This window comes from Suillus subaureus (assembly GCF_016647635.1).
Source record: "Suillus subaureus strain MN1 chromosome Unknown BJ212scaffold_7, whole genome shotgun sequence".
NCBI lineage: Eukaryota > Fungi > Basidiomycota > Agaricomycetes > Boletales > Suillaceae > Suillus > Suillus subaureus.
Genome location: NW_024538563.1, coordinates 240,513 through 252,519, shown reverse-complemented (window position 1 = coordinate 252,519; position 12,007 = coordinate 240,513). Strand labels below are relative to the sequence as shown.

The window sequence follows — 12,007 nt, the reverse complement described above, 5'->3', positions numbered from 1 at the left end:
GCACTCACCTCTTCATCTTATTCATTCACCCCATCACCACACCTCCGAGTCGTCGTGTGCACCTCGTTACCCTATCACACACGACCGCACCCTGCACCGCGTCACCACCACGTCATGCCTGCCCCCAAACCCACCATGACTTAAACGCAACATAAATGTAGCGATAAATTTCTCCTGATCTGTATCAGGATTACAGGATCTTTGGTTATACCTGCGAGCCTGTGTGCTCGTTTGAAGCTTGTCAGAAGCTTCGAGCTCGTACGCCGTACACGTGCGGATGACTAGCCGTCGCAGGACCGGGCGCGTTAGGCCTGTCTCATCTCAACCGCTGTATCGGATTGATTGATTATTCCTACACGGGCTTTGTACCTCGTTGTACAGTGTCACCTCGTTGTTGTACGTCTTCCACATGGTGGCAAACCCCGCCCACATGCACTTTTATACATGCATATCCATTTACCGACATCCTTATACCCATACACCCACTTGCATATATGCACAATACGATCGTCATTTGCACATCTGTCGCCACAACCAGTCGTCATTTACGCATAGCCCGCGTCGCTAACGCTGCCTTAAGCCACATCCACGTCCATCTTGTTATCGACATCCTCTTGTCAATGTTTTCGTTCGAATTTTGGTGTGGAGTTCATATATGTTATGTCGCGACTGGTCGTTTATATCTGACGAGTATGTTGTATATGCAATTTTACGGATTTTTTCTGACATGCAGTGTTCGATGTGGCATGTATACTCACCAACGCTCAAGGTAGACTAAGAAATCCTGACTTGTATTTGGAAGGAAATCAAGGCGGAAGCCTGGATGTTCCGTGTGTGGGGTCGACCATTACTTTGCATGGAACGGATCATGGATAACGGGAAAATATCCTTTCACGGCAAACGCAATACGTAACGAGTATGGGTTAGTTTCTCCTAGTCATATAGAAGAAAGACAGTCCTTCCTTCTTGATTATGCGAGTCCAATAGCCTATCCGACCGTACCACTCCCAGCACCTTCCAACCCTTCATCAGCCCAGGATCTCATGCCAACGTTAAGCAGACGTAAGAGTTAGAGAGAGTGAGTGCATTAAGAACGGGAGCCACTGGATCAAATTTGCTACTTGGGTTAGCTGCGATGGACAACGATTGGATAGTGGTGTGGGCAAGTAATTCTAGGTGAGAGTCCCAATACTTGAAGATTTTGCCGATTTGTAATGAAGAGAGGTTGCGAGCTAGTGTGAGCAAGCGCATTACAACGTGTTGCTGGCATTTATCGATTGTTAGATTTGACAGGTGGACCTACACGGGATTGAGGAGAGGTAAGAACTTGAGGTCGGAGGCGAAATAAAATACTCTTTTGAACTCGAGAGTGCGGAAAGTGGGGAGTCGGGAGATGGATTGGATGATAGATTGCAGTATAGAGTATTCTTGACTAGTAGGAATGTACCAGCTTTGAAGTCCCTGGAGTGGCAGGCGGTAGTCTAAAAATATGTCGAGTGCAGCAGAACGTGTGACACAGAGAGAGGATAATGCTGTAGAAGGGTTCGTAGGGAGGTGGAGTCGTAGAACATGCCGATTTCTAGGGAGAGGGGATATCCTCACACATGAGTACTTGGGTCGTAGTAGAATAAGGACGGCTGCTGCAAGTTTCTCTGCTAAAAGCTTATAGATAATCTGCACCATAACGAGGGCATATTCAGGGAAAACATCGATCGGACTTCCAAATAAGTCGCGGCAAATCGGCAATTCGAACCGTAACCTATCGTTCAATGGTTCGCACTCTCTTCAATGAAATTATCCGCTGCGCATTGGTGAGTTATCTAGCTAATATTCAAGCCATGCGCCTAATGCGCTGATCTACTTCATCATAGTTGTGCCAAGCGATAATGTACAGCACAGTCGGGTCTTCTACCTAGCTACAGCACATAATCGAACTTGGTGCTCAAAGGTTGATTGAGATACCAACTCATTCGCAGCCGCATACCATCTCTTTTATGGAGTGCTCGAATATTCTCAGAGAAATTGTCTCGTTTTACGACCTTGTTCGAAGCCAACTCGATTGTCCACCGAAACGTTATCCTTCGTACGTCGTCCGTGCATATCGATGCTGCGTCCAACGCTATAGACGTCAAGACCTACAATACACGTAGTGCTCATATCAAGATCAATCATCCCAATCCAGTTCTAGGTACATGGATGACAAACAACCTTGAATTCACCATTACACTTCTGATTGAAGCAGACACACAAGTCCAAGTATCAAGTAGCCTGCCGCACGATATCTACAGGGGACATCCTTTGTCTCAGGGTGATTTGACAATGCGAAGGTACTTTTATAAGGAAGCGGGGTGACGAAATGCAGCTCGGAAATGGGAGCTTGTAAGTAATATTCCTGCATATTGACCTACAACCAAAGTACATTTAAATGTCCCTATAGCTCACCCACACTGTAGTTTTCCAAGCAACGTTGTCATCATGTCCATTTGCGCTTGTGTAGGTCGAGCTTGAAAGCTGACGGAATCGTTTGAACAAACGGAGATGACCACCGTGACCACCACCTCCTCTGCATTGTGCTCGACTTCAAATTCATTATCGGCGTCTCCAGACACCAAGGTGTCGTTTTCGTCCTCATGGCTTGTATAGCCCTCATCTTCGTCCTCTGTATCTCCATGATGGTCACTGGTGATGGCCTCATGTTCGTTGGTCTTGCTGTCGTCGTCCTTTTTGCTTTCGTAGTAATTTGTATCGCCCTGATCTTCATCAATCTTTGGGTCATTTTCTTTTCGTCCTCAAAGTGACTTGGGTTGCCTTCGTCGGTCTTTGGCGAGTTGATTCTTCTTCATCAGTCTTTGTATTGTCATCCTTTTTATCTTCGTAGTGAGTTATATCGCCCTCTTCGTTAGCGGATTGGAATGATGGAAGCTTTGAAATCACGATTGCTTCGTCGGAGGCCAGAGTGCTGTATAGTGCCTCCAGGGAGCAACTGTTCTCCTCGGTGGCGTGCACACCAGCTGATCACTGGCGCGATGCTTCACGACCTGCGGGGACGTTCTGAATGAACTTTTATGGTTCGCAAAGGTGCAACCGAAAATCTAAGTTGATCATGAGCATCATATCATAGGACCCCTTCTGCAGAGATTCAAAGATTTGGCTGGTTGTTGGGGCCAGTCTTAGACGCTGAATTCTCGTCACCCGTCTTCCTAAACAGCAGGCTAAACCTTATTCCAACTCTAACCTCCATTACCTTATGTCTTTCATGGTCAATGAAAATGTTGATCATCAACTGGTTGATCTGAAAATTTAAATAACACAAATCGGTCCTGCCTGTGGCACAGCTTTGATTCATACAAGGAGACGAGACTCTTCTATGGACATACGGTGGTGATACAAAAGACGGGCGGAAAGTGTCACACGCAAGAAGCTGGACGAGGTATTGAAATCAAGAAGGACAAAGCAAGGAAGGCGGGATGTCACGTATTATGCAACCAAAGCAAAACTTGTGAAGTCCATATGAGACGTAAATCATGTACTAACGTTCCACTAAACTAGTCGTAAGAATTGCGCAATGCGTGAAACAAGTAAAGCCGATCTCACCTCCAGAAGCCATGCACTAGGTGTTAGGCTCTACAAGTGCTTTTTGGGGAGCAGCTTGACGATTCGGTCCAACTTGACAGCATGTCTATCCTTGCCAAAATAGCGGGCGGAAACAAAATGCCAGTGAAGTGAGCCAATCATCCAGTTCTGCAGCCCTTCGATGTAGATAGCCACCTGCCTGTCAACATCTTCTCCCCACGAAGGGAGGATGGTACAGTTGAATTCGAAGTGCTGGATGGCATCTTTGCACATCTGACCAGCGTGGTCCATGGCGCTGTGCAGGTCTAGTCCTCGATCATGCATGAGCACAGCAACTATGTTTTCCCAGTGTTCGTCACCGCGAGATTGCTCCTTGTTGTATGATAAAATATCCTGTCTGCAGTCGTCAGCGGCGCCCCCGTGTTCAATGATAAAACAGGATTACATCATTGCAAGCAACATGATCGTTGGTTGCGTCCTCCAAGGCCTTAACAACTGGATGCGACATAACTTCATCAGGAAGATCAATTCCAGCTACGAATTCGATGAGGGCAAAGCAGGGCTTTATCCCTGACTACTTCTCGCCTCAGGGCGATGTAAGATTGCAGATCATACATCTGTCCCTTGGCACAGGTCGCCCGCCTGCTTAGCTGCACCTGCGAAGAACAATTCGCTTCCATGAATAAACCACTCTGTGCAGCCAAGGCTAGCAGTCTCCCTAAAACGGCTGAAAAACCTAACCGCATAACGAGTCAACTGACTTTAAGAAACAGTATGTGATGTAAACAAATAACCGTACGATTTACACATCTTTGCACCAAGCTGTTCCAGTATCAAAATTGATGGGATCGCGTAACGCAGAAAGTACAGGATTCGCGTGCTTCCCGTGGATCGACGACACCGTCCCTCCATCCAGTCGTCTATAATGAATATCCAGTTGATGAAGTCACAGCAGACTTGGAGATGGAAGGCATCTGCATCAGGATAGAGAAAGGCAGCGAATCTGCCCGCGTCCATTTCGATATACCCTCTGAGCTCATGTTCTGCGAGTCGCGCCACGTCAATAAGCCATTGATCAGATGCGCAGGACACCGCATAACAGTGAGGGTTCTTTCGCAAGGGATAGTGACAATCATTGATGAGGTCAGGTAAAATGAATTGTGAGGGCTCGGAGTCAGGAGCGGTGTTGTGGGCGACGGTGGGAAGCATAATAGGGGTTGTCGGATCCATATTGTGAACGTCAAGATGAGGAACCTATGGGTACAAGATCGTCAGTCTTTATAGTGATTTTTACCGTCAGTGGATGTCTGTCCCGCTTGGATTTGTGTCATGGAAGATATTTTCAAGCACTATTCGGCACAAGCGATTTCTATTAGGCAGACCAATGCAATACGAGAAAGAAGACTTGTCAGATATCCAGGGTCCAGTTCACCGTTCCAGGGTCAGTGCTGCTTCTTGATACGCATGACTTGAATGGTTCGTGATCCATATGGCAAGTTTGCCAATCAAACAGGTAGACCAACCGCTTTGTCTTCGTTCAGAGCCGGGTAGCATAGCTAGAGTCTTCCTCAAGGCCAACCTTGGGTGAAGGAAGACAGTCGTTTCTATTTTGGCGGCGCCTTTCAGGACTATAGACAGTATTCAGCGGTTACAGGGTCTATTTGCCGTTCACCTGTGACATGTCGGGCACTGCTGTCAGTTCTGTCGGTCAGAATCCGTCACAGAGCAATGGAACTCGTGAGGAGCCTCATAAGCAAGCTGTAAGTGAGCTTTTACCAGCTCAGCTCTGCACAATTCGAAATGAGTTGCTTCCAGCGCGACTCACATCCCAGTAGTTCAATTCGTCTTAATGAAATTGGTGACCATAAAGCACCTCGATAATCTGAAGAAGTTCGGAAACTAGTGAATTCCATAGAATTATATATCATAGTGTCTGGATGGGTTGTATATCATCATTAATATTACAGCTATTTGCAAAAATGTTGTGTTCGTCCTCACCAACCCCAGAAACTCAAGAATCCGCATTCGTTACGAAGGTGGCCCTTCTCCTGGGATCCCGCCCGCATCAAGGAGAGCACAGTACCAGAATGGATTATCGAGATAGGTAAGTTTCCGAGGAATTGCACAGGATAAGACTAGTAGTGCCTAAATGGTGCAAGTTGTTCTGATATTTGTAACTTGAAATAGGCAACGATCATTTTGACCTACCACACAAAGTTCCTCGGTTGCTGAGACCCTTACTGCATCTTCCGCATCGCTTGATCTTCCCTTTCATTTCCGTTGCCCTTGACATATGAAGATATGAAGATAGTGAGCCAACAAAAATTGAGCACTGGCTCACCTGTTACAATCCCACAGTGACTTCTTTTTGACAGGCAAGAGGGATATCTGCAATAGCGAATACAGATTCGGCGAGTTACGTGTCGAGCTTAAATCAACTGTGCAATAAGTGTAGAATAGAGGTACAGATGGCGAAATTGTTTCAAGTTGTAGACACGACGGGGATGCCATGAGCTGGAGGTTAGAAGAATAATACGGACTGTACATAGAGTCTTGACTGATGAATCCAAGTGTGGTGCTTCGAAGAACAAGATACCTGGAGCTCCGTTCGCTGTGGAACATTATGCCACTGCCAGTGGCACGTCTACTAGTATTGAACATGCACTATTATCACTTTTTCCTGACAAATTCACCTGGAAGCCTGAACCAACTCACCCACCTCAAAAGCCAGATGCATATCCACATCCATAGCTTCCCAACTACTTCCACCTGTCCACGTCCGAAGGTTTCTCTTAGAATTAATCTGCAACGTTATGAATCTTCCCGCACCATGTAAACAATATGATCACGTGGTATGACCAGCTCAGCTGCCGAAAGTTGCCGGTTGGTCGAAAATTGACAAGGTAATCATCGCTTCAAAGCTTCAAGCTTCAGCTCCCAACAGGGTGTCCCCCAGGAGACATAAGTCCTTGCACACATCAATTACATGAGTGGCAAAGACCTCAATGTCTCAATCACCGCTCGGTAAGTGTCATTCTTAAGAAGTTCACCGCCCTCAGACCTCCTCGCGCATACCTATTCTGTGCATGTTCGCACCATGGCATCGGTCATATCTCCTGACATCATGAGTAGCGAAACCATTGTTGCAAGCAATGTCTATTCTTGATTACATAGAGGTTATTGGATACAACAATGTGGAGCACGCTGTACATGTTAGATGACAGCAAAGTCACGTCAGTGATTCTGATCGGCAGCAGTAGAACCCCTGATAATCCCTACTAAGGGGTCATAGACCTATATAGACCCTGTATTTAGTGTTGCCGCCGAGGCGAATCGAACCGAATCGAGGTGGGAAATTGCAGTAACTCGACACAACTCGGCACTTACGAGTTGTAAGAATTGTGCCTCGCTTGACTCGCGAATTGGTAACGAGTTCGGGAGTGATACGGACCGATAGTCCAGCCAATGAGAAGCCAGTGACGCTTGTACCACCAACAACGATTATTTGCAAGTAAATATGTTTTATGATCTTGTGTTGTGTGTTGTAATGTGGCAGAAATTTCACTATTTTGGCGCTACAAGACCATGTTGAATTATTCTCATCCCCCAAGTTTGTGAAATCAATAGACACAACCCCTGCCAACAACTTCATCAAAGAGAAAGTATGAATACTGCATATAATCATCTGCCAGTGTGATGCTGGTGGAAGGTTGCAAAATGTACACTATCATATCTTAGTGGTTTATCAATGACACATGATAAGCTGTACATGGTTTGGACCCTTCAATTTGCTGCTGAGACTGGAAAAGGTGTCCAATGTGCCACTCACCCATTCTCCTCCAGAAGATGTATCGCCCATATTCTCAGACCAAGAAAAAGCAGCTTGGCAGTGATGAGGAAGACACTGATGAGAATGACAATGAAGAGTCCGATGGTGGGAGTGAATAGTTGGTCATTAACATTACCAATTGTAAAGATAACGCTAATCACTTCTGACTTACTTCTTTTGGTGCTGGCTCAAGTGACCATGGACTAGTGATAAAGACCGAAAACACTGATGCATTCACAGCATATTCATACATCAATCGATGGACTCAACAATTTATTTTATACATTTATGAACACACCCTAAAATTTTGTACCAGACGGATCTGAATGATACCTCTTTGTTGTGCAACAGGAGACCAACAAAATTTTGCTGGCTCAAGTGCCTGTTTGTGACTGTACACAAAAAGCAGACAGAACTAATTACAATCAATTTCCCTTGCATTCGTGAGCAACTGATCAAGCTCTCAAAGATTCCCAGTAACCATCAGCTCACCAACTGCTCTTGGGATTACAGGTCCACATATTGTGTAGTCTTGCTCGTTAGCCACCAGGTCCGCTGTAAAACCGAGGCAATCTTGCTTGTAGATGAACTTCAGAACTTGTAGAGGGGATTACGATGTATGGAAGTGAACTACATCAACTCGATTCTAACTCGTAAGTCCAAGAAATTACAACTCAATTTAGCTCAGTAGGTTCGAGTTGAAACAAATTTGGTCATTTTCGAAGCAAGTCGAGTTTAACTCGATTTGAACTCACCTACTTGATTGTGCCTTTCCGAGTAGTGCTAATCTTTGTGATCCTAGAGCCAATCATTGAAAGTCTGTATTCTCATCTTATAACAGTGGAAGATCGATAGAAGTTGATAAATGTCATATTCCCATCACCTGGACCTTGAGCCGGGCTCGTGGGTTTGAACCCAGCTAGATTTGTTGAAATATTCGTCTAAAGTCAATAAGTGCCACAGCCCCATGAGTCCATCTTATTTGCTAGGTCGATGCTCCATACTCATACTGATAGGACGGCCGCCAGTACTTGGAAGAGCTTAGTATTAATTGGATTATGAATTTCTTATCATGCATGATCAAGAATCCAATGAGACATCAACATCTAATCGACAGGTCTGATAGTTCCTTGAGTAACGTTTCGACTTGATGGTATCGCGCAACCTCGGGAAGTGAAGTTCATGTTTTGTACATGTCGTCATCAGATATTGGCTCACGTTAATATTAATTATGGGCGCTAGGGCTTCGGCGAGGACTGCAAACTCCTAGGCGAACGAGGGAGTAGCAAAGCAAGCAACATGGAAGATTGATGGAAGATTGATGGGAAGCTACATGTAACTATGAGGATAGCAAAAAATGTCAGCATGTTCTTGTCGCTCCCGAATTTCTACTTCAATTTCCGCCTGACCTTGCGCAAGCCGCTGCAAGGGCAATGACTGTTGATAAGGGAAAATCAGGTTTGCCGAGAACAGCCCACCTTTGCTCGTTCAGCTTCACAAGTTGTAACGTTATATTTGCACATTTCGTCAATTGAGTGCTTGCGTGTTTTATTCAAGAGTTTCCGCATGTGCGCACTGCGCATTTTCGTCAATGATGAGCCTCCACGTTTGCGAGGACCTTTAGAGGTCGCAAAACACACGACAGTTCACGTTGCACGTGATGTGTCACGTGTACTCTATTTTGGTCTCTCGAGTCGAGCTGGACTTGGAGACGGAGTACATCCAGACTGTGATATGATCTAACACTCTGGAACTTCCAGTCTGTCAGTCCCCACTTCCTTCAAGACCTGTCTTCATCAAATATTGACTGTGGAATACTTGCACTTCAGTGCACGACATGGTTCGGTTCAAGGTAAAACTCGTTTTCAACGGTTTGTAACATGCTCACCCATGTGATCAAACAAGAATCGCTGGCTCCTTGTCGAATTTGTTGACACGTCTACTGCGGATGTCTCCACTGGAAATGAGCCTCTAAGTACGCGGTCTCTGGACGGGAGGTTGATCTACAACGCTCTCCGTGATAGTGTCGTGACAAACTTTGGCGACACTGGATGGGGAGCAGTGGGGATGTCGTTGACCGGTGCGTATATCTTTCATCATACTTCAGCTTTCCATCTCACATAGCTGCAGTCAAGTATTTTTCACCGACCACCAACCTTTGTATTATTCGTGTCGCACGAGATCATCATCGAATTGCATGGGGTGCGGTCACGCTTCTCACTAGCATCCACGATGTCAGGATCATCCCGCGTGTTATTCATGTCTCAGGTAGGCTTGTATTTCTATGAGTCTCTACCGTCCTTTAAACAAAAATATCGACATTGCAAACACCATGTAGGTACCATCAAACATGCGCAACTCTCGGCAATCGCACACAACCGAGAAGTTATTGCGCGGTTTCGCACTAAACTCAAAAATGCCGGTAAGCATGGTGGATGCAGATGTGGGCAGGCTTGCTCAATTTCTGTATTTTTATCTTGATATGCAGCACTCCATCATGACTCATATGATGACTATCTCGCGCGAAGTACTCGTGAGATTGAGGCTTTGCAGGACTGAATTAGTCTGAAGGTATCATAACCCTTGTGACTCCGAGGAGCTCTTCAGCTCTCTCCATTGTGGTGGTGCGCTTTGCGTATTTCGATATTGCTCCCCCGTCCCCCCTTTGCTGCACGAAACTGGGCTAGCATCAGGAGTTGGCATGATAGTCGCAATCATTTCTGCGGTCCTGGCTCAGAAGGAGGCTGCGTAGGAGCAACGTAGGATAACAAGTGAAGCGAGACAGGAGAACAGGAATTTTGATGTGGTGTGTAAAGCTACTATTTCTAGTCGACCAAGGTTAAATTATACCTCCAAAATGAATGTCTTACAACTTCGACTCCATCCACACTCCTACACCCTCCACTTCGGCTACATCCAGCCACTGTCTTGCTACTTCTCTTTCTCTTGCGAGCCATGTCTGTACCCAGTCGACAATACCGTCTACCAGTTTTTTTACATCGTCACGAGTGTGCCCTGCGTGCAAACATACTCTTACTCGGGATGTTCCCACAGGAACTGTGGGCCATGTGATTGCTTTTGTAAACAGTGGTTGGGGAAGGGAGGCAAGGTGTGCAGCAAGGGAATGTGGATGAGGCGTGAGGAGAGGGATGATAGGTGTCGGAGGAGGAAAAGATGTGTCAGAGGGAGAATTTATGGAATCCTTATGATCATCCACACGTAGATGGCCAGGCAAGCAGAGCAGTTCGGGTGGAGCTGATTGTAGGTGAGGTCTTAGAAGCTCCAGGAAGTACCTTGATAGGTCTAGGAGATGCAGCGCGAGCTGGGCCCACGTTAATAACAGGTTTACAAACATTTGAGACAGGGCTTACCACTTCGGCACTCCCATTCTCCAGCATATCGAAGGCACACTCGACGGCGATGACATTTGCATACGTGAGCGTCGTGGTGTATATTAATGGACGAGCATAATTCAAGAGGTAATCCCGTATGAGTTCTGTGGTTAGTATCGCAGCTACATCGATGCTCAGGATTTCGTTCATCAATTAAGCGACAAAAACTCGCACCTCCTGATCCCGCAAGCGCCTTCCCGAATGTATGCAAGCGCGCCAAGACGCGTCCCTCAAGTCCTAGCGCAGCAACCATCCCTCGACCCTGCGGGCCATATATCCCTGTTGCATGCGCCTCGTCTACTATCACATATCCATTCCTCTTTGGCAGCATCTCTTCGACACACTGCACGATTTCGTGTAAGGGAGCGAATGTCCCGTCCATGCTATATAGGCTTTCCACCGCAACGAATGCGCTTGCTCTCCCATCCCGCAGATCATCTCGCTCATGGAGTAATTTTCGCAGCGATCGCTTGAGCGCAGTGACTGAATTGTGTGAAAATTTAATGAGACTGGAGGAATCTACCCGCGAAGCACCCATCCCATCATGCACAGATGCGTGGATATGCTCGTCGTATAGAATTACGTCGCCAGGCTGAGGAATGGCGGAGAAGAATGCAACGTTTGCGTCGAAACCTGAGTTGAATAACAACGCCTTCTCAGCACCGAAGAATCTTTCCAGTCGACTTTCGAGGGCAACATGAGCAGGTGTTGGTACAAGCAATCGAGAACCACCTGATCCGAGTATTTGAGGGGCAGTGGAAAGAGCACGTTGGAATGCCGTGCGAAGGGTCGATGATGTAGCTAGAGAGAGATAGTCGTTGGATGTAAAATCCGCAGAAGGGAGCACTGGAGAGACTGAGACAGGGAGACGTCGGCGAATATGCCGCTTTTCTCGAGATAAAAGGGCAGCAGCGAGTTTATCGTTTAAAGACGACATTATTGTACAATGATTGGAATTTATGAACAAAGTGCATGGGGAGATTAAGCTTCAATTGAGTGAGATACAATTTGGCAACTTACATATTCAAAGTTTTGAACGGAGGTAGAACGCCTTTTATTTGACCCCCTCGTACGATGATCTTATTGATAAAACAGAGCCTATTATGTACGGGGAACAAGAATCTAAGTAAGAGGGTAAACTATTAGCTGCAGCCCAGCGCTATAGATTGACTGACATCCTGGGGAAATCAAATATTTGGGAGATCGTTTACTT

At 46.2% G+C, this 12,007-nt stretch overlaps 4 protein-coding genes across 4 annotated transcripts; 1 reads left to right on the top strand and 3 right to left on the bottom strand.

The window, feature by feature from the left end:
• Positions 1–3,326: 3,326 nt before the first annotated feature.
• BJ212DRAFT_1575219 (isoprenoid synthase domain-containing protein) lies at positions 3,327–5,186 on the bottom strand. Its single transcript, XM_041342130.1, has 5 exons — positions 4,373–5,186; positions 4,189–4,309; positions 4,019–4,147; positions 3,595–3,966; positions 3,327–3,540 (listed from the first exon to the last, which is right to left on the bottom strand). Exons 1-4 carry the CDS (start codon positions 4,801–4,803, stop codon positions 3,625–3,627), a joined length of 1,023 nt encoding a protein of 340 aa, XP_041195954.1. The 5' UTR covers positions 4,804–5,186; the 3' UTR covers positions 3,327–3,540; positions 3,595–3,624.
• BJ212DRAFT_1550025 (uncharacterized protein) lies at positions 4,582–6,714 on the bottom strand (the record flags this gene model as incomplete). The annotated part of the gene is made up of 8 exons (XM_041341903.1): positions 4,582–5,201; positions 5,399–5,455; positions 5,782–5,858; positions 5,915–5,961; positions 6,170–6,217; positions 6,289–6,376; positions 6,560–6,648; positions 6,670–6,714. The coding sequence occupies 8 exons, from the start codon at positions 6,712–6,714 to the stop codon at positions 5,002–5,004; spliced, it is 651 nt and encodes a 216-aa protein (XP_041195953.1). The 3' UTR covers positions 4,582–5,001.
• Positions 6,715–9,239: 2,525 nt separating this feature from the next.
• BJ212DRAFT_1445430 (uncharacterized protein) lies at positions 9,240–9,961 on the top strand (the record flags this gene model as incomplete). Its single annotated transcript, XM_041338115.1, has 5 exons — positions 9,240–9,254; positions 9,308–9,482; positions 9,533–9,670; positions 9,741–9,824; positions 9,891–9,961. The coding sequence occupies 5 exons, from the start codon at positions 9,240–9,242 to the stop codon at positions 9,959–9,961; spliced, it is 483 nt and encodes a 160-aa protein (XP_041195952.1).
• Positions 9,962–10,068: 107 nt separating this feature from the next.
• BJ212DRAFT_1550013 (PLP-dependent transferase) lies at positions 10,069–11,731 on the bottom strand (the record flags this gene model as incomplete). The annotated part of the gene is made up of 3 exons (XM_041341902.1): positions 10,069–10,724; positions 10,774–10,916; positions 10,969–11,731. The coding sequence occupies 3 exons, from the start codon at positions 11,729–11,731 to the stop codon at positions 10,269–10,271; spliced, it is 1,362 nt and encodes a 453-aa protein (XP_041195951.1). The 3' UTR covers positions 10,069–10,268.
• Between the last annotated feature and the right edge of the window lie 276 nt (positions 11,732–12,007).